At 36.9% G+C, this 23206-nt stretch overlaps 1 protein-coding gene across 2 annotated transcripts; it reads right to left on the bottom strand.

Moving 5' to 3' along the window:
• Nucleotides 1–136: 136 nt before the first annotated feature.
• On the bottom strand, nucleotides 137–19699 carry LOC121427737 (cationic amino acid transporter 4-like). 2 transcript variants are annotated; one of them, XM_041624277.1, is made up of 4 exons: nucleotides 19605–19699; nucleotides 4393–6138; nucleotides 3390–3498; nucleotides 137–1296 (listed from the first exon to the last, which is right to left on the bottom strand). In XM_041624277.1, exons 2-4 carry the CDS (start codon nucleotides 6037–6039, stop codon nucleotides 1151–1153), a joined length of 1902 nt encoding a protein of 633 aa, XP_041480211.1. In that variant the 5' UTR covers nucleotides 6040–6138; nucleotides 19605–19699; the 3' UTR covers nucleotides 137–1150. The 2 variants fall into 2 exon arrangements, with proteins under 2 accessions (XP_041480211.1, XP_041480210.1); XM_041624276.1 differs by lacking the exon at nucleotides 19605–19699 and adding an exon at nucleotides 12440–12687.
• Nucleotides 19700–23206: the final 3507 nt, after the last annotated feature.

Here is a 23206-nt window from a genome sequence, read left to right as displayed (position 1 = left end):
TTGAAACTTTAACTATGGAAAGCCAATTTGGGGACAAATCTTTTTTTTATTTTAATTTATCCACTTTTATTCTGTATTGTGGCAGCAAAGGGAAAAAAATATCAAATATAGATCTACAATATCAGCTTCTTCTTTCTTTTTTTTTATTTTATTTTTTTATTTTTTGGCCCCCACAATTTTAACACAGCCCAGTCAGCAAAGTATCTGGGCCAACATTGGCCCCACATGGGTTTCATGTGGGCCATATGTCCCATATAATCCCCGTATGGGCTGGCCCACTTGAAACCCATATGGCTAAAAACATCTGGGCCCCATATGGGATATATATGGGCCATGTGGCATCATTAGTATCGATCGATCTGGACTGCATTCATGAACATACATTGTACAACAGTAAATGACCAAAATTTTAGCTAATACAGCTACAACAATTAATATGTTTATGTTTATGCAAGGATTCCACCATGAAAAGTTTCAGAAAAGTATGTAATATATTACTATAAAATTAAGAATCGAAACATTTAATGTCAGGAGAAAATTTTCAATGTTAAATATTTAAAATTGTTATTAACCATAGCCTGTCAAGTATAGCATACTCGCTCTATATATAGAAGTCGATAACAAGATTTAGCGGTTAGATGTAGGATAGGATGAGGATAGGATTACGAGTTACGGTTAAAATGTAGGATTATAGGATATGAAAAGATGTTAGTGATTAGAATATTGGGTTGTAAAGTCACCTTTATGACACAATTCAATTTTTTTTTCATAGATTAAAACATCGTGAACCTACATGTGGCCCACATGGGACCCATATAAAACACAGTATCGTTTTCATATGGGGCCCAGATGAGCCATGTGGGGTTTACATGGGTTTCATGTGGGCTTGACCAGATTTTCCCCATATGAAACCCACATGGCCCATATGGGCCTCTGATGGTTTGGATGGTGCAAAGCCCATATGGGCAGCTCATATGGGGCCCATAATCTAAGCCCAGATGAGCCCATAGATAACCCACACGGGCCCCAGATACTTTGCTGACTGACCATGGTCCCACTTGACTTCAGAATACGGGCCACTGATGAATTAGGATATTCCCCTAGAAGGTAGTTACAACAGACGAATGCCTGGAGTTTCCTCTTTTGATCCCTAATCGGTACTTCCATATGATGCAGCATTCTCTGTAGATCCGTTGCCATGGTTTCCAGCATCGAGGTCATCATTTCCAAATCTCTGGGGTGATATTCTCCCAGCTTTACTGTGCCGATAGCCGTATGTCATGTAAATGAATATACCTAGAAAATGAGAAATATTGTGCCAAATTGATTAATAAAATTCCGCTGAATAATATTACTCATAATTATCTACTAAATTAAAGCAGACAATAGCCATAAAAAAGGTGTGACTTTCATTTTTTCTAAGTTTTTATGTCATTCTACATTTACCAATTGTGATTCCTTTCTATAATGGATTAGGACAATATAAAACTGCAGTTACTGAAACGTGCTTAGCTACATTTTATACAAGAGCTCATGTAGTGTCATGATAGGATGGAGCTATTTAATTAGATGTTTATTTGTACAGAGTACAGACTGTTACACCCGAAGATTCATCAGCCACTCGATGAAGCTTAATGTTAATATCTGCAGAATCCTATAAGGGCAATCTAAAATTGCATTTGTTCACCATCAGATACTAGGTTTCAAGACAGAAGTTTTTCCTCATTTGTAATTTACTCTTTCTTGTACTTAGTTCTCTTTACTTCATGTCTTGCTATCTTTTAAGCACCTTGAGCATTTAATTAAAATGGAAAAGAAGCTATATAAATCATAAGTATTATTATTATTATTATTACACAGCAAAAACTGTGGTGTTAACCGGTTTACATAGAGGACCACACCAGTTATTTTACGCCGGTGTTAAATTGGTGGTGTTAGTTTTACACTTAAAGGTGTTATTACAACACCTTTGGTTGTTATATTTCCATTCTTTGGTGTTATGTGCAATATATAGGGTGTAATTTTAACACCTCAGGGTTTGTTTCTCTATTAAAACCAACTGGTGTCAGTTTTAACACCACAGTTTTTACAGTTCATATTAGTACAGCGTATAAAATAATAACTCTAGTGCAGTAAAACAAACAAAATACACAAAGTCAGGGGGATAAAATGACAACAGTGTGACAGATAATTCCTGCATTTATATATGTGTATGTTGTGTGTGAGTGTGTGTGTGTGAGGGTGTGCATACATGTCTGTGTGTGTTTCTGTGTGTGGGTTTATAATTTATGTGTGTCGGTATGCATATATATACATACACTTGTATTATTATTTTGCGGGTTTCGTAGGCGTATAAAAAAAATCCACATATCGTCTAAGGGGGCGCTAGACATGTTTAACTAATTTTGAATACTGAAGTATTCACACGGTATCGGAGGTTGACAAGTTTTTTTTAAACATGTTGCCTACCGAAATTAATGATTCCCATAGGGTTTGTACTGGGATAACAAGGTTCCAGTTTGTATTGGGTTAAGACTGGTATATTAGACGAGGCTCGAGTACAGGTAGCATTATTGATATGTTCCATTTCAGCATTAAATATTCACAGTGAATAGGTAGTTGAAAAAAAAATCAAACGACTACTACAAGTTATTAAAATGAGATTCTTGTATAGTTTGCATTATTAACCATTTACCAAAGCTAAAAGACAGGCGTTAAATTAGTCTCCATAAGCATGATACGTAAAGCTGTCAGATGGTGAATAATGAGCTTGTTTACCGATTTTGAAATGTAGGGATCGTATTTCAATTGACATTATTTTTCAATAATATGCTGGTAACGTTTACATGTAGGGTAAATTCAACTACTGAATATTATGTGTCATCGTGTCCAAACGACCGGCATATAAGGAGCCATATTCAAATGAAATACATTCTATTTCGTAACAATGTTGTTCATAGTCTAGCTTTCTGAAAACTAAAGCAAAACAATGTATTCTGCACAAACAAAAAAAATATAGCTACCACTGACAGTTGTTCCATATAGCTTCAAACATCCTGATAATTTAAATGTTTAAAGGACAACATGATACAGCAGGCTGGCATTCGTAGTAAAGACAAATTTAGAAACTGCCTTACGGACCTATTAGTGACTATACAATATAATTATAACAGTTTTTATATAAATATTTTCATTTTTTTGTATTCATTAATTATAATAATACTAAAAATAGACATTTATATTGCGCCTTCTATCTAGAAATAATTTCTACCATTAAAAGTATGACACAAAGTGTCAAGCGCAGTAAAATATAGTATCTGCGCTATTCAAAGTGGCATACTCGCATAGTTTGAACATAAAGAAAGAATAAAATCTAGAAATTAACTTACCTACGACGACCCAGACCAGGAATCGTAACCACGTGATCGGTTTTAGTTTCAGTAGTAGTAATATATTGACAAAAATAGCAAGCCAAGGAAACAAAGGAACGAATGGGACCTAAAAAAAAATAAACGCAATAAAAAGTAGAAAGTCATTGTTGAGATTCATTTCGGCTGTTCATATTATAATAATTTGGTTAACTCGCTCGAGTTTCCCGATTATCACTGCAGATGCCAAATACTCATTAATAATTGTAACACTACTTTTCAAAACCCCCACTAATGTTGTGAGTTTGGGGGATTGATGACATCAGTTTCTAACCCTGTCAAAAGGGAGAAATCTACAGACGTCATGCACTTCCTCAACTTTTCTGGTGAAATTTTCACCGTTTCCGAGATTAGGCATCATGGCACCGATGCTACAGTTATTTTCTAATATCAAAAGTGTTTGGATATGGGTGGATTAAGGTGTGAATGTTGTGCCAAGTACTGGACTCGGAAATGTCCCGTAGGACACTTAACATTTTTACCTCTAATTTACCCATGGACGACAGAATTTTTTTTTCGTTGGTTGTCATTTTTGTACATGACTACCCGGTAGAACTTTATTTTCACCACATATCGAATTAAATTTCTTCGTTTGTTTCGATAGCAGGTTGAAAAAAGTCGCGCAAATTGCTGATTTTCTGGATTTGCCCTGTTACGGTGCCAAGGATTATCTTTGGCAATTGCAACTGCATTGTTTTTAGCTCTCCAGTAAAGATTTCAAGCCATGATATTGGTTGACAGGTTTTGGTGTACAATGGCTGCGTTTCATTAAGAGTTACAACTATAATTGATTTGTCATTATGACAAATACCATGGTAACAGGGTTAAGCAACTAACTAAAACCAAGGTGCCCATGGTAATACAGTTATGTCAAAGATAGCACACTTGTAAATCTTTCTGAAATGGACCCTGGTAATGGTTGGCAGTACGTCCATAACATTTCATAAGTCGTGCTAATACTTACCCTGTAATAATCTCGTGTGTCTACATTCTGGTAATGAAGGGAGATTACTATCAAGCCGACCAGTGAACAAACGCAAAAGAAAATTAAAAGAAGAATTGCCCAAACTTTTGCTGTTGCTAATTCAGCGTGCCCGAATTCTACGAGAGAAAGAGCGCAGAGCTGGAAGAAAACGGAACTCCAAAGTCCGATCTTGACTGCCACCCCTGGTTTGAAACTACAAAGTTCACGAAGGAAAGGTGTTGAACGGAACTGGTGTTTAAGTGTTCCAGGTGTGTATGCGGACGCTGCGTCAAGAAGCATGGAGTTGTCATCGAAGGACTTCGCATTTCCTGTCTGAGTAAGACTATGATTTTTGTTCTCCTGCGAAGTCATCTCCAAACCAGCACTGGCGTCAGGCATTATATCATCAGGTCCATATCGGAGGGTGATGACAGCAACGGCAACAAAAGAGTAACCAAGAAGGACACCAATGGAGAGGAACTCGACAAGTTGGGACAAGGTAAAGAACATGGCAGGTATGATAACGAGAATTGTGGAGAACATTACTGCATAGACAGGCACTTTGGTATGCTGATTTACAATGCTTAGAAATTCGAAGAGTATTCCGTCAGAAGCCATGGCGTAGATCGACCTTGGGAGGCTATAGAGACTCATTATTATTGTAGTAAACATTGCACAAAGGGCACCCACGCCTACCATCCACCTTGCCCACTCTATACCACGCTGCTGGAAGGCAGCAGCAAATGCCGATTGTTCATCCAAATCTGTGTAAGGTACCATGAGGGTCAGTGCGGCAGATGCGAGGATGTAGCATACACTGGTCAACAGGATTGCAATAAAGGTAGCCCTGGGGATACTCTTTCTAGGATTCAAGGTCTCTTCATTCGCCATGGCTATTGTATCAAAGCCAACGAAGGAGAAGAAGAGGGTTGCTCCTCCTGCAATCACGCTCCCTGGTCCGTTGGGGACGAACCCACCATAATCTTGCCAGTTTTTTATATCTGCTTTAGTAAATCCCATCACAACTATAACGCCAATGATCGACAGGTTAATGATCATTAATATGACGGTGACCCCTGCTGAAATGTTTGCTCCTGCTGCTATGAAAAGCGATATCAGAATGACCAATAAAGAGGCAAATATATTCGGGTATGGGGAAAGGTAAGAAACGTCCCAGACCTCACCACCCATTAGAGTGTCAACTGTAAAGTTGGTTATCCGGTACCCAGTCAAAAAGTCCAGGTACCCCATGAATGAGGAGGAAACAGATGCAGCGGATATGGCGTACTCAAGGATCAAGTTCCAACCAATAAGGAATGCCCAAATTTCGCCTATGGCGATGTACGTGAAGGTGTATGCAGATCCTGTCTTCGGAATCCTACAGGCAAACTCCACATAGCACAGAGCGGACAGTATCGAAGCAACAGTGGCAATGGCATAGGAGACAACAATGGCAGGTCCAGTAACTTCCTTGGCCTCAACGCCGGTGAGAACGAAAAGACCGGCACCAATCATCGCAGCTATGCCCATTATCGTCAGCTGAAATGTGGTTAAAGAACGCCTGAGGGATGTCTCGAAGGCCTCTTCAGCACTTCCAAGCTGCTTCCTGCGGCTGATGGTGCTACAAATATCCCCGCAGCAATCCATGGCATCTCAGGGGAAAGACGAACGGGCGGGGGAATCTTCTAGTGCAGTGGAGATGTATGTTCTTCTCTAACCAAGGTTGTTATTTCATTGAACTTCAATCTAGAGAGAGGGGAAGAGAGAGAGGGAGAAGTTGTAAGCCGTTTTATATCTCAAGATTACTTAAACATGTTACACATCAATACGATCTGAATAAATGCAGAATTGTTAAACATCAAACGAACATTCGATTATACCAGAAATTACATCACATCCAAACGAAAGGTCTTACAAAGACAATTTACAAGACTTCTTGTATTTCGTCCAATCCTCGCCTCAATTCTTGCTTAAAGTTACCGTTGTAAGCGCAAGGATTGTGGTATTGCGTCATGCTGACGAGTTGATCGACTCGTTAATTTTCGATTCGTTTTCATGAATGTTTATGATGTTTTGTGTTTGAATACATTAACCCTATTCTAAAGCCAGGAGGAAAATATCGTAGAAAAATATAGCACCGAGGCGGAAGGGGGGGGGGGGTAATTCAATTTGCGCTTATGGCCATATAGCTCACATAATCACGACCAGACATGTACATCATAGGGTGATTTCAAGTCAGATGTTGGCCTTGGTGTTGGTGCTGGTGTTGGAATTTGGATTGCTTCCCCTCGCTCCATAATTTAATAAGATTTAGTAAAACTGATCCAGATCACGTAATTGACATCTCAACAGCTACTGAGTGACTTTCCGCGACCATCTTCATTTTATGTTTGGTGTTATAATCGTGTAAATATTTCTTACCTGAAATATTCAATATCAATTCTTTGAGTCATGAGTGTTGATAAGGGTAAAGGTATGTGTCAATAAAAAATACGATGGGCTGCTATGTTACTTCTAATAAATACCTTGTCAAATACCACCCCTAACCTTCCCATCCAATGGAAAATTTGGAATCTGTTACAATTCAACGCTGACTAGATTCTTCATGCATTCCAAATTCACTCGTGAGGTCGGTCATTTTACCTTATCCTCTCCGCTTTTCAAATAATGTAGTTGCCATGGTTGGTTGAGTTCCACGTATAGTCTGAAATACTTTCGGGAGAATGCGGAAATCTACACAACAGTTATAATGGTAGATGAGCATGCACATGATTTGTTGGTGTTTTTTTTGGGGGGGGTGGGGGGTGGGGGACCAGGATGTATGGCATGTTTGGGAAGAATTTTGCGAATATGATAGATAAAAAGTGGGGGGGGGGGGCAATCACCAGTTCAGCTGATTCACACATTTATAGGCCTTTTTGTATACTGTACTCTCTTGAATGTTTGTGAAGAATTTTGTGAAAATATAATACATATTCCAGAATGTGAACATTTCTGGAAGGAAAGCGCCCCTATTCCTTCATTTCGAACTTGTGGGATACATTTTTGTCCAAGAGGTTTTCTCACGTACACCTTACATTGAAAGCTTGCCGCGGATAGGAATAGTGACTAGCCGAATTCAGTTTTAATCTTATTGATTGATTAACTTTTAAATCTCAAAGATCTAAATGCAAATTTAACAGCTTATATCTCATTCCACACGTTTATAGATGTAAATCTAAGATTCGACTTTTCAGTATTCACAGCCGATCTGGCTTTATTTTGAATACTTGTAAACTAGAGTATAATATCAATGAACTCATGGCCCTCATTTTTGCAATAGCGTCATACAACATTCTCTCAATGCATGATGCTTCCCAGCTGGTATCTCATCATGACCATCACGGAGACTAAAGAACAATAAAAGGGCATTGAAAATGAGAAAGATATATATACATGCCCTAACAATTCAAAATTATAAGAATCAGCTAGCACCATTAATGTATGATATGAATTTTTTAATTACAAATTATAGGTTTACAAGAGCCTGTAAATTTTGGCGTGGACCTATCTACGGAGGATTATCTATTGTTACTGGGGGTGCCGTGACAATGCTCATCACCCCAGTAACAATAGAATAATCCTCCATGGATAGATCCATGAATTTCGGGGGTTTTACACTTATTTAAAATCTCACACCCATTCAATTTCTCTGAATATTACTTAAAAACGAGGAATATATTTTAAAGACGTATCGTTTAAATTGTCAATATTTCGGATTCGTTGCTTCTCTGCTGGACTTCATTTAACATAAAAGTTGCTCTTTGACGAAAGATTATTGGAAAAATGCCAAACTCGTCTTTTGTGCAACGAGTCATGATTACATAATGACCATTGTTGCAACAAAGAATGTCCAAATTAACACATCAGTTCACAGCGGTGATGCGTGGAAGAATTGTGACGCACTGTCCATTATCAAAGTGTACAGTATTTGAAAAAAAATGATCTCCAAATGGAAAATTACCACAAATTACCGCCGATAGACATGCTAGACATTATAGACCTCAATGAAACGGTTACTTTAATGCAACTAACCGAAATCACAAAACTGGGCATATACTGTCGTTCTTCTAACAAACTGTTATTAAAATGATTTCGAGCATGGACATTTAATAGAAAGCTCTTACAGAGAAGACCCGGGGGCCACTTCCATTTACGAGTGGATACCATGCGCGACCATCATGACCATGGGGTCTCGAAACGCACCCTAAACACGTAATTTCCATATTCTGAAAATGCACCCGAATAAGTATAGGCGTGTGAAACCCTAGTACCCTTAACCATGGATCCTAGGATCCATGCCTTAACAAGTATTGGAAACAAAAACGACACTCTTGGCAAATATTCCCTGAAATGAACCCCTAAACAAGTACAGGACTGTTTTATTGTTACGGGTCCTTCGGTCGTCGGCTTTAACTTGTTTGGTTTAGTACTCGGACCCCAGCTTCTACACCACACGCAAATCGGACTCTAAACACAAAGTGTTGGGGCAAAAAGGACATCCTTTATAAAACATTTAAATTTCGTTTTATCATCCCCGCAAATTCGACCCTAAACACGTAATTTTCCTAGCGAAACAGATACCCTTTTTTCAATTCAATTCATTTATTCAATTCAATTCATTTATTTATTCAACCATCAAAAGGATAAAAACAGTACAATATACAGTATCAACAAAGTATCAGAAAAACAAACAAACAAATAGATGGTTCGGAGACCCCAGAGAAGCAATGCTTATGAAAGGGGTCACCACGCGATACATTAATACATTACAATTGACAAAATTAAGGAGTAAAAATCCCAGATCAAAATTAAAAGAAACACTCCTGCAGCAAAAAAAAAAAAAAAAGGGGGGGGGGGGCAGCACTAATGTAAGATGTGAGATCATATGCATTCGATCAATAAACAGAAAATAACATTTTCCTGCATAAAGATCTAAATCTTGATAAAGTAGAACTATTTTTTATATCATTTGGAATTTCATTCCATAGTTTGGGGAAGTAAGTCTTAAATGAATTAAAAGCAATGGATGTTCGAACATATGGAGGGCGTAGGCATTTGCTGTGACGAGTATTATGAGAATGGATTTGAGAATTTGAAACAAAAATGTCACTGAAGAGAGGTGGTAAGATTCCGGCATTAAGCTTGTACATAAAAACTAGTGAATTTAATGATATCAGATCTTTTAAAGTTAATAAATTTGATTGTAAAAACAAAGGCTTTGTATGACTATTAAAAGGAGCATTTGAGATAAGTCTTATTGCTTTCTTTTGTAAAATTATTAATTTATCTAAGTGTGTTTTGAATGTATGACCCCATACAATGTTACAGTAATTTAAATGAGGAAGTATGATACTGTTATAAAGAGTAATTAAAATTGAATGGGGAACAAAATGTCTAATTTTAGAAATAACTCCAATAGATCTTGAAACTTTGGTACAGATTGAATTGAGATGTGGTTTCCAAGAGAGGTGTTCATTAAAAATTACTCCTAAAAATTGAAAATGTTTTACTTGTTTTATATTATGTCCACCAAGAAAAATATTTAGAGAATGAGGAGGGTCCCTCCTGCCTCGAGTTCGAAAAATGATATACTTTGTTTTGTCTAAATTCAGAAAAAGTTTGTTGCAAACGAACCAATTGTTTAATTTTCTTAATTCATTGTTTGCTGATGAGACAAGATTATTTATTTTTTGTGAGATAATGTGACTGTTGTGTCATCAGCAAACAATGAAAAGTTTAGAATTGGGGAGCTATTAATTATATCATTAATGTAAACAAGAAACAGGAGGGGACCCAACACAGAGCCCTGAGGAATTCCACAAGATATGTCTCTGTGTCGTGATTTGACACCATTAATCACCACATGTTGGTTTCTATTAAATAAATAATTAAGAAACCACTGAAGGGGAATTCCTCGAACTCCATAATATTCTAATTTTTTTAACAATATGTGGTGATCAATGGTGTCAAAAGCCTTAGACAGATCCATAAAGACACCAAGGCAAAAATTACCATCATCTATTTCTTTTGAAATTTTGTTAAATAAATTTAGGACACCAAGGTCAGTAGAAAAGTTCTTCCTAAATCCAAATTGTTGAGGTATTAAAACATGATTAACTGTTAGAAATTTGTACAACCTGGTATATACTAACTTTTCTAATAACTTGGAAAAGAATGGTAATAAAGCAATTGGACGGTAGTTTACAATGTCATGTCGATCACCCCTTTTAAAGATGGGAACAACTAAAGCAGTCTTAAGCTTATCTGGCACTATTCCTTGTGATAAAGATTCATTTAAGATATAACAAAGAGGGTTTACAATGGAATGAATACACTTCTTTATAACACGACCAGCAATAGAGTCAGGACCAGGTGAAGCAGAAGTTTTCATGGACGACAGAACATTAATTATTTCAGTATTGGAAGTGGGATTAAAGAATAAAGAAGAAGGTACAGGGTTTGATAAATAGTCAGTGAAATGAGAGACGGGATTAGGAATCTTTTCTTGCGTGGTTTTACCAACATTAACAAAATACTTGTTAAAAGCTTCACTGATTGATGTTTTACTAAAAATCTTTTCATGGTTAAAATACATATGAGATGGAGGTGAGTCTTTCTTTTTACCTAATATATTATTAATTTCAGACTAGGTTTTTTTTCATTTCGCCTTTTGTTTTGCTAAATAGGTTTTCATAAAAGATTTTTTTACACTGACGAATAGTACAGGTTAATGTATTTTTATACTCAGTATACTTATTTCGACTTTGAGAGTCTCTTTTTTTATATAGCAACAATAAAGTCTATGTTTTCTTTTGATAGATTTCATGATACCATGAGTAATCCAAGGTTTATTGTACTTTTTTATTTTAATTTTGGTTAAAGGAAAACATTCAGAGTATAGGGAAGTGAGTTTATGAATAAATAGGTCATATGAGACATTAACATCTGAATTACTATAGATTGGTGACCAGTCGATTAATAGAAGCTTTCTCTGAAATGTCAATATTTTTTCTTCAGTTATAATACGTGACTTACAATGATGCAAATGAATTGGAATAGACATGGTGTCAGTAACATGAAAAATTGGAAAGTGATCCGAAAGATCAGAATAAATTATACCACACTTATTGTTCATATCAATACAGTTAGTAAAAATGTTATCTATTAACGTAGCAGAGTGCCTTGTCACACGTGTAGGTTTGTTAATAGATGGAAAAAGGCCACATGAAAAAAGAGTATTTAAGAATTCATTTGTCTTGTTGTCAACGTTATAATTGATTAAGTTAATATTGAAATCACCTAATAGATAAATGTCCTTTTTTGAGTAGTTAATGTCAGTAAGAATATTTGAAAGTGTTTCGTTGAATAAAGTTATATCAGTATTGGGTACTCTGTAAATGCAACCAACTACAAGAGATTTCTTTTTTGGTTGATTAATTTCAACAAAAACAGTATCACAGTGATCTTTACTTAATGATATCATATTGCACAAGTTATAATTAATGCCATCTCTTATATACAATGCTACACCTCCTCCATTTCTACCAACTCTATCAGTGTGAACAAGGGAATATCCATCAATATTATACATATCAATTGAAATATTATCACGAAACCATGTTTCAGAAATCCCGACAGCGGTAAATTTATAATCTAGAGATTTCAGAAGAAGCTGTAAGTCGTCAAAATTACGAACAAGACTTCTGGAATTAACATGTAATATAGAAAAGTTGTCACAAGTAGAATGATACTTAGGGATAAATTCATCAGAAAATATATATTTATTATTTTTGTGTTTTTGACACCCTTATCACGTTACGTACGTAACGTGCCCTATCGTGCATCGTGGTCGCGCATGGTAGCCACTCCTCAATGTAAGTGCCCCCCCCCCCCCGGAGAGAAGAGTGAAGCTTTTGCCTTTATTCTCGAAAAAAATATGGAAATGTTACCATTATTCTGATTAAACATGATCAAATAAATCGTACGGTTAATACAACATATTCACCTGTATAATATCGTCACATCCAAAAAACGGGTGGGAAAAGTTGAAACCATGATGTTGACGAAAGTTCCCGAATTCATATTGCACAAAATCGCCGTATTTCACTGCCTATTTTCCTTCATCAGTTTATAACGTATAAGGACCACGCTTCTATACGTTATAAGCACCACCACCTCAAGAGAAAATGCACGTCTTTTATATAAACTAGGCTAAATGAACTTCTTGACCTGTCAATGAATGGGGAAAAAGCGCCACACCACACGGTCCATCCATGCGTTCGAATTGAATGATTCGCGGGATCTTAAAACTCTTTTAAGACTAAATCCGTCATTGTTGGTTTCGTGACTATTAAAAACAGGGAATTTGAAAAGAAGCTTAAAAAGCCAAATATTTTTAGGAGGCCAGAAATAGTGTGTGGAGCAAAAATTCAAAAAGAGATGCGAGGGAGCGAGCAAACGTTTCAATCTTGTTAAAACCAAAACTACCACATTTTTAGACGATATTCATAGAATAATTAAATTCACCCTTACAATTATCTTTTTATCATTTTCTTAATTGCTTTTCTCTTTCTTTTCTTTTCGTTGTGAAAATGTTAGGGTCCATGTCCCCCATCCCTCACCCCTCATCTGTACAGCAGGGAGAGCATGCTCGAAATACTACTACACATCTCCTCCATTTACACAGATAATGTTACCCATTTTTAAAGCCCCCTCTCCCTCTCGGCAGGCCAGCATACTGTATAAGCACAGTATGTATTTAAAGATATGTATATATTCATTGTATACAGTAAATATTATGTCTTTGGTAACTGTCATGATATTTGTAGCTGAAGATTTGTTTCCTAACAGGTTGTGTTCAGTATTTCAGTTTAAACAATGAAAGGACAGCACTTTTTTGAAACAATCCAACTTGTTTCTAGGGAGTCATTCTTTTTTAATGTAATTAAGTAAATGTCTGATTACTAGTCAATTTTCGTGTCCTAATACCCCCGCCCATCCCCTTTCATTAAACGGAAAATTAGAGTGATTAGTTAAACAAATTTACCTAATTAAAATACGCCGATGTGGGGTCCGACCACTGGACCCAAGGTCCGCGAGGCCGAGTGTCCGCGAGACCGACTTTTTTCCCGTCAATCGGTTGCCACGGTCGAGTGGTTTAAGACGCCTCGTTGCAGCGGCGTAACAGGTGCCTGTTATCGGGGGGGGGGGGGAATAATTCACGGTAACTAATAAGTTTCAATGGCGTTTAGTGGGCGTTGGTGAGCACGCGAATCGTGCGAAACACGTACTGCGCACACGAAACGTCTCTCGGGGGGGGGGGGGGGGTTGCAGGGAGGGGTATTTCTGCTACTTACAGAATAAACTTACGATGCCTTATTTCACTGACACTACTTTATCATTAACTCTGCTCATTTTACTTATTTATTTTATGTCAACATCTTGTAGTAGAGATGATGAGATGACAAGATCTCGGATCTCGTCATGTCGACATCTTTTAGAAGAAATGGTCAGATGACAAGATCTTCGATCCATGATCATGTCATCTAATCATCTCTTCTTAAAGATGTAGACATGATGAGTTCCGGGATCTTGTCATCTCATCATCTCTTCTACAAGATGTCAACATGATGAGATCCGGGATCTTGTCATCTCATCATCTCTTCTACAAGATGTCAACATGATGAGATCCGGGATCTTGTCATCTCATCATCTCTACTACAAGATGTCAACATGATGAGATCCGGGATCTTGTCATCTCATCATCTCTTCTACAAGATGTCAACATGATGAGATCCGGGATCTTGTCATCTCATCATCTCTTCTACAAGATGTCAACATGATGAGATCCGGGATCTTGTCATCTCATCATCTCTTCTAAAAGATGTTGACATGATGAGATCCGGGATCTTGTCATCTCATCATCTCTTCTAAAAGATGTTGACATGATGAGATCCGGGATCTTGTCATCTCATCATCTCTTCTAAAAGATGTTGACATGATGAGATCCGGGATCTTGTCATCTCATCATCTCTTCTTAAAGATGTTGACATGATGAGATCCGGGATCTTGTCATCTTATCTTTTGCTATCAAGATGTCGACTTCCCTAGATAATTATCTCGACATCTCGGTGGCACTTTTAAGCTTCCATACGTAACTCGTCATGTCTACATCTTTAAGAAGAGATGATTAGATGACATGATCATGGATCGAAGATCTTGTCATCTGACCATTTCTTCTAAAAGATGTCGACATGACGAGATCCGGGATCTTGTCATCTCATCATCTCGTCTAAAAGATGTTGACATGATGAGATCCGGGATCTTGTCATCTCATCATCTCTTCTAAAAGATGTTGACATGATGAGATCCAGGATCTCGTCATCTCATCATCTCTTCTAAAAGATGTTGACATGATGAGATCCAGGATCTCGTCATCTCATCATCTCTTCTAAAAGATGTCAACATGATGAGATCCGGGATCTTGTCATCTCATCATCTCTTCTAAAAGATGTCGACATGATGAGATCTGCGATCTCGTCATCTTATCTTTTGCTATCAAGATATCGACTTCCCAAGATAATTATCTCAACATCTCGGTGGCACTTTTAAGCTTCCATAGAAATGTTATCTAAAAAATGATATGAAAAAAGGAATCTATTACTGAATACTGTAGTAGTTGAATGAATGAATGAAATTGAACAATATGTTTATATCGATTACACCTTCGTAGCAAACAACAACAACGCCACCCCCCCCCCCCCCGAAAAAGGGGGGAACGTGAGCGAGAAAATAAAAAGGTATACATGGTATAGGAGAACGTAAGACGAGCGAGAGCAGACAAGGAATAGTTCAAGGGATAGTCACAGCTTCTCCCTCCATGCATGACCCCCCCCCGGAAACGCGTTTTGCGCGCTCAGTTAGTGTTTCACACGCTTTGCGTGCTGACTACCGCCCCCTTGAATTAAATCCTACACTCTAAATTACAGGGATTTAAAATAAGTCCAACTGGACTGTAGTTAGGGACCAGTCGATTTCTGGATTTAGTTTTAGTCCTAAAGACTTAAATTTAAATCTCAAATGATTTAAATATAAAACTTTCGAGATTTAAAAATGAATCTTATGGATTCAAACTAAATCCGGACTTCGATTGGTCCCTAACTACAGTCCATGTGGACTTATTTTAAATCCCTGTAATTTAGAGCGTAGCTTCCCCATTAATTTTAGACTTAGATAACGGAGAATTTTTGGCTGTGTCCCTCCCCATTTCAGGCAGAAAACGTAAGAAGAGCGGATACAGACAAGGAACGATTCAAAGAATCGTCGGATTTTCCGCAATTCAACATTTTCTCTCCCTCCGTTAATAACAACGACGGACTATTAATTGGATATACTGTGTTTTCATGCATAATTAAAGAAAAAAGGAAATTATTTATGTGAATCGAAATTAATTTGGAGTTGTATACCAGAAAAAGGGAAAAACATTTTGGTTAAAGATAAACATTGCTCAATGCTCAAATTATTCAATTGTTTGCTACTTTCAATTGAAGGACCATGATCCTGTTTACATAAAACAAACGCCGCAGCAACGAGGCGCCTTAAACCACTTGACCGCGGGTACCGATGAAAGGAAAAAAGGTCGGTCTCGCGGACCTTCGGCCTCGCGGACCCTCGGTCTCGCGGGCCCTCGTTCTCACGGACCCTCGGTCTCGCGGACCTTCGGTCTAGCGGGCTGTCCTGTATCTTGAAATAAATCAAATGGACTTAAAATCACCAACGATATGAATACTTAAAACGTACAAGATTATATTAAGTACTTTCAACAATGATTATTGTTTAGATTAGAAAGCAAAATGAATAATTTATTCAGAGTAATTGCACATTTCATGATTACATAATCACAACATATGGCAAATCACTTTCAACAGTAATTATTGTTTAGATTAGAAAGCAAAATGAAACAGGCATAATTGTAAGAACAGGACTTACTGCGTAGATCGCGTTTCCCTATTATAGTTTCCCAGCATAAACTGAAAATGACGAGAAATACAAACGAAACGGTCGTATCATATAATCATTGAATACATGAATAGTAATCGAAACCGGCACACGCCTTAATTACCATTTCTACCCAGTTCTGTAATAATTATTGATTACGTTATGACAGATGTTTTAGAAAACTCAGACAGCTGCTGTTATAGGTTCATGCGATCATTCAATAAGTTCTTTCAGACACTTGACACTATGGCCATAATGCGTTAAGTGGTTTACAAACAAATAAACCATGTAATATTCAATTTTATTCACAAGTATTTTAAAATGTGGAAAGGTGTGTTTTATGCATTTATACAGTTACATCGGCACCCACAAAGAAATTTAGGCGTATAAACCCCTCAATAAATGTTCTGCAACTCGGGTTTGTAGGGTAATTAATTTCTTAGTGTACCATCATCATACATAAATATGGTATCGTCTGTTACGATCTTAAAAGCGACATGGGCTTATAGTGTAACTCGCCGGGTAAGTTCGCGAAAAAGTGTTCTATTGGAAATCTAATTTACGAGCGCATACTTCTGTAGGCCTACAGGGTACCATCAATTTTCCATAAACTACGCGAGTATTATTGAAAGAATCGTACTATATCAGTTGTGTAATGTTAGGGAGTAATTATATAATTGAGGGCGTTAATTTGTACAATCTAATGCACTTCATTCGATATTTGTATGTAATAATATTGCCAACAAATATTGCGGTGATTGCTTTGAATGCTCTTTGAATTCATAGAGATGTATATTATTGACACTAGAGTAATCGCTCGCATTGACGCGCGCGTAATGCGGCTGTGATTCCATGTATTACGCAGCCGCCATCTTAAAGAGGGCAAGAGCGCGGATTTATAACACACGGCTCTATGGGAGAATATCACATATTTTACTTTTTTACATTATATTTTCAATTTAATGCTGTATGCAACGTTAAAATCACAAGGCAAAACATTTTTATGTTAAAATGTATGATAACCATGCATATTTTATAAAGGAGATGGACTGAACATCCAGAAAACGGGGGGAAACTACGAGGTCGACTGAGTTTTTAGTAGTTATTCAATATAAGCCATCATATAGCATATACCGTGACAAGGGTGTCAGATAAGGTCAACTTAACACTTTAGAGTGTTCATATGTTCTCATTATTTGGTGCTCATTTGACTCTCAGTGTTCAAGCAATATACTGTGTTGAAACAACACTTAGAGTGTAAAATAAACACCAAATACTCAGAAGTGTTGAAACAACACCGTGACAGGTGTTGGATAGAAATATTTCAACAAAAATTATTGTTGAAGTTACACTTCACTAGAGTAACTCAACACTCTGTTGTTGGGTTATATATTTAAAAAAAATACCCTAGTGTTAAGTTACACCGCCAGGCTGCAAGTGTTGAAGAACTTGAAATCGGACACCAAATGGTGTGAATCCGAACCGTGAAACAACACCAAAGCTGATGTTGGTATTTTTTTTACACCAATGGGTGATTTAAACTTTCGTTAAAATTTTCGCTTCTGCAGGTGTTCGAGGGTGTCAAATGAACATCAAATGGTGTCAACTTCATAACATTATCCGACTCGTGTTCAAATCGAACACCAAGACTGGTGTTGATATATTTTAACATCCTAAATGTTGGTAATCTTAACACCAGTGGCAGTGTAACTCCAACACCAGATGGTGTGGTCCTTTATTGATTGGGTTGATGATAGATTTAACACCCGTGGTATTAAATATAGCTAACGTCGCATAGTCTCCAATATTATATTTAATGGGATAATCAGTGATTGCACCGTATGATTTCTATGAAAGGAAATACCACTGCCTTTTTTCCTTCTGGATGTACAACCGAAAGCAGCACACGATCCCGGCATGATTTCCTCAAAATTAACTGAAAGGAGGGGAAACTTCAGACCAAGCCCTGATCTACATCATAGGTAATGCACGTACAGCAACCTATTTTTTGCCCTCTTTAAGATGGCGGCCGCCCCGAACATGGATTCACAGCAATTTGATGAAGTCCGCCCTCTAGTGTCAATAATATGCATCTCTATGAGTGAATCCTTTGCGTGCATCCGTTGCGTTGGTGTACAAACTAATGGTACCAAACAACACAGAGGCAGTGCGCGCACACACTGGACACATTTTTAATAAGCTAGGGAGCGAGTTACACTAAAGCAAGAGTTTTACAGTTTAAGACCGTAACAATCGTCGGAAAGCATGATTATTCATCTTTACAATGCTGCGTTATTTTAATGCTAATGATATCATGTTACCGATGTTCCTAATCGTGAATTTCCAATTGCTTCGAGGATGGACCGGGTTTGAATGAGCCGATACGTGTAGGTCCACACATGGTGCATTCTTATGGTAACAGATTAAATATGTTTGGAATAATGTTGAACCCTGTTATTTCAAAAAGTTTAAAGATGTTTAATTTGCAAAAGATGAGAATGTTGGTTTCATTGTTGCTGAGCATTTTAAGTTTATGAAAGCTTTCACTTCAAGCAAACAATCGATAAACATCCCTTCAACAACACAATAATAATAATAATGATATGCAATTTTTTATATAGCGCTTAATACAAATGTTTCAAAGCGCTGCATACTATTACCCAACACAAACCACTCCTTTCAACCTTAATCTTAATAACACACCACTGAAGGCACCCATGGGGGGCATCGACTGTCCATAAAAAGGATACTGTATGTACTAGCATAGCAGTGGTAAGAACATGCTTCTCATATTTAACACTGTGCCAATCAAACAATTTGTGCTCTATCCAGAGTGGATAAGAGGAAAACTATTTTCTCACGAAAATTCAACATTAGAGCTTGTTCCGATCACTCAATCAATGGTTTATAATTTTCAATATACATAATATAGGGTACTTTGTGTGTGGGTTTTTTATTAGTATTATTTTATCCTTTTGCTGTTGAAAAAATGCGTTCGCTCATGGTACTTGAGTTTTAAAGAATAAATTATACATTTTTTCTATATCAGCTGGTTAACAGATATTAGCGCGCAACTTATCGGGCGGTCTCGAGCATGGAATCAAAGGAAAGCAACTTCATCCCGGTCCTCCCTAACAACTCTCTGGTTTTACACACACACACACAAAACTTACCTCCGTGATTTCTTCTTGAGCCTGAATGATTAGTGCTTGATCACTCACATACCCCTGAGTGGCTAATGGAATTTGCGATTACGCTCTATGCAATCCGGATCCACATATTACCATGATTACGAAAACGTGATATCGCCTATTCACATGCGTATGAAGAACACCAATCGCACCGATAATTGCACATTGTCGTTGCCTCAACACTGTGAAAGTGTTCCTTATGCCAGCTGTATAGAAGTCAGCGTTTGATGGTATAAATTACCAGGTGGAAAATATCTAGAGGTGAAATTCTATAGACCTGAGCTTTTATTTTATTTGAAGAGCGGGGATGTTGTAGTATGCTGGTAGAATCAATTACCATTCATAATGTTCATAGTACTAATCTCATTCGTGTCCAAGGGGATCCTCTTAGTCCTTACCTTTTTTATCTTCTGTATTGAAGTAATGGCTCATCAATTACAAAAAGATAATTTGATAGAAGGAATTGACTTTGAAGATAAAGAAATCAAATAAGCATTTTATGCAGATGATATGACATTTTTGCTCGTAATGTAACATCTGTTGATAGACTAAAAGTTTTATTAATTTACAAAATTTAAAAAAACATTCTGGATTAAAAATCAATAATGACAAAACAAAAGTATAAGGTTAATGTAAGTATTTGGATTATGACTTCGCCTTCGGCGAGATTGATTTTTAAAGTTTTAAGAGTATTTTTCACTCTAGATGAACGTAAGAAAGAAGATGTAAATTACAAAGAAATCCTAATCAAAATTTAAACATTCTTGAACTTTTGGAATCTAAGGGATACAACACGCTTATGGGGAAGATTCGACTTTTGAAGGTGCATATTTATTCTAAAGTTCTCCATCGAGCGTCTCTTACTCCTGTTCCAAAATGGATTTATGAATCATTGGATGAACTAACTTTTGATTTCTTATGGAAACGAAAGAAAGACAAAATTAATAGGAGACAATGATTTTAAACTATAATCAAGGGGATTACAGATGTTAATGGTCTCTATGTAGGTAAAGGCACAGCAAATAATGTGGATTAAAAAAAAAATTAAATAACGATGAAGTTATGATATGGATACAGTACTTTAAATTTGTCATTAAAAATTTGGGTGTAGATTTGATAGGCCTATTATCATGTGACTATATACCAGGTTTATTGAAAGTAACAGCTTCCAAATTTTACATGGACTTGTTAGAAGTGTGGGTAAATAAGAAGTACAGAGTTACGGAAAGTGGTGATTTTAATAATGATAGCGTGGGCGCGTCGTTGTCTATAGTTGTTCTTACTCTCGCCTTTCAACAGAGGGTTGCGGGTTCGAATCCTAGCCGTGGTGTGTTTTCCTTCAGCAAGAAATTTATCCACACTCTGCTGCACTCGAGCGCCTTGAGCACCTAGCAAGGTGGATACGTGCGCTATACAAATCCTTAAAGGTCAAGTCCACCTCAGAAAAATGTTGATTTGAATCAATTGGGAAAAATCAGACAAGCACAATGCTGGAGATTTCATCAAAATAGGATGTAAAATAAGAAAGTTATGACATTTCAAAGTTTCGCTTATTTTTAACAAAATAGTTATATGAACGAGCCAGTCACACCCAAATGAGAGAGTTGATGATGTCACTCACTCACTATTTCTTTTGTTTTTTATTGTTTGAATTATACAATATTTCAATTTTTACGAATTTGACGATTAGGACCTCCTTGCCTGAAGCACAAAATGTTAAAATAATGGAATTCCACGTAATCAGGGAGGAATGAAATTTCATTTCACATGACAATGACGAGAAAATCAAATATTTCATATTTCAAACAATATAAAACAAAAGAAATAGTGAGAGAATGACATCATCGACTCTCTGATTTGGATGTAGCTGGCTCGTTCATATAACTGTTTTTGTGAAATGAAGCGAAATTTTGAAATGTCATAACTTTCTTATTTTACATCCGATTTTGATGAAATTTTCAGTGTTATATGCTTGTTGAATTTTTCCTTTTTTAGTCAAATCAAGTTTTTGTTGGGGTGGACTTGTCCTTTAAGTATTTATTATGAAGGGAGTTATATATTCGATAAGATGCTATACGATAAAGAGGTTTAAAGAACGGATTGTGATCTCACCAATAAGAAAGTAGAAAGTACAATTTTAAGATTGAGATATTGCACACTGAATAGTCGATAAAGGGAACTTCAGTATAAAGTCTTGCATAATATTATTTACACGAACCACCACCTTTTCCGTTTTGGTCTTGTTTCGACCAATTTATGCTCATTCTGTGAAAAGGAAGAAGAAAGGGATCAACATTTATTTTATACTTGTGAATTTTCAAAATCACTTTGGGATCATCTTTATGCAAGAAGTTTAAATTTTGAAATAAAACAAATTTAGTTGGCAAGAAATTACTTTCGGGAAGCAGGAGTGAAGTAAAGGTCAATATTAATTAATGTAATCATGTTTTTATATTAGTTAAATATCTTATTTACAAAACCGAGAATAAAAAAAATCTTCCTCACTGAATGAAAAAAAAGGAAAAGTATTAGACAGGGGTCGCGGAAACGGGGGGCTTTTTTTTCAATACCGTGTAGAAAAACGTAAAATGACGATAGGATTGTGATTTTTTGCATGGTCAGCCCCCCCCCCCCCACTTTGAAAACCGTTCCTCGGCCCCTGTCAGAGGGGATCAAAGAGAAAAAAGGCAACAATGAGGGGGACTCTTACAATCCATTTCTCTAAACATACGAAATGGGAAAGTATATCGATAAATATACGGAGCTAAAAGAAAACTATACGGAGCTATTTGCAGCTATGTGCTTCCCGAATGAAGTTGTCACATGATCGCAAACACTAGCATACCTAACGGGGGGAGGGCAGATCCCCCCCCCCCTCCTGACGAGTCACAACTCATGCAGGGAACGTATCCCTGCCCCCCCCCCCTTGAGAAGCCAAATTAATAATATGACATGTAAGAATGCAATGAAAACAGACGTGTGCCCCCTCTTTTGAACAAGAAGACCTTTTTTTTCTTTTTTGCTTGTCATTTTTTCTGGTAAGAAATCTTTGATTTTTGGTTGAAGACCCTTTCTTTTTGGCTTGTCTAATTTTTTCGCGGACGAATTATCCCCCACAAAATTTGCCCCCTTTTGGAAAATCCTAGGTACGCCAGTGATCGCAAATTGACCAATTGTTTATCTAGAATGCTCATGAATATTCATAAGAGGGATTTGAATATATGTATATAAATATCTCTCGACAAGAAATTAGCCAACAAATCTCGTGCAGGGGTAGAATCTCGAACGAATATGCGCTTTCGGGGAATCACCGATTGTTCGTAGCCTTGCACCTGTAAACACTGCGATACAAATCAACACTTGACAAAGGATTTTATATGTTGCATCTTTTGTTTCTTTTATTAAAAGCAATACTTTTTAAAGTCGATTCTAATGTATATACAAATTGTGATTATAAATAGTTTAAGCCTCATGCAGACCTTTTATGGAGCAGGATATTTATAAAAGAGGGGGGTCAAATGAGGGGGTTGTTTCCGTTGCATATCATACGCTGCTAGAGTAATAACTGAATGAGTAGAGGTGAT

This window comes from Lytechinus variegatus, chromosome 14, assembly GCF_018143015.1.
Source record: "Lytechinus variegatus isolate NC3 chromosome 14, Lvar_3.0, whole genome shotgun sequence".
NCBI lineage: Eukaryota > Metazoa > Echinodermata > Echinoidea > Temnopleuroida > Toxopneustidae > Lytechinus > Lytechinus variegatus.
The sequence above is the reverse complement of the archived record's forward strand: the minus strand, read 5'-3'. Positions and strand labels throughout refer to the sequence as shown.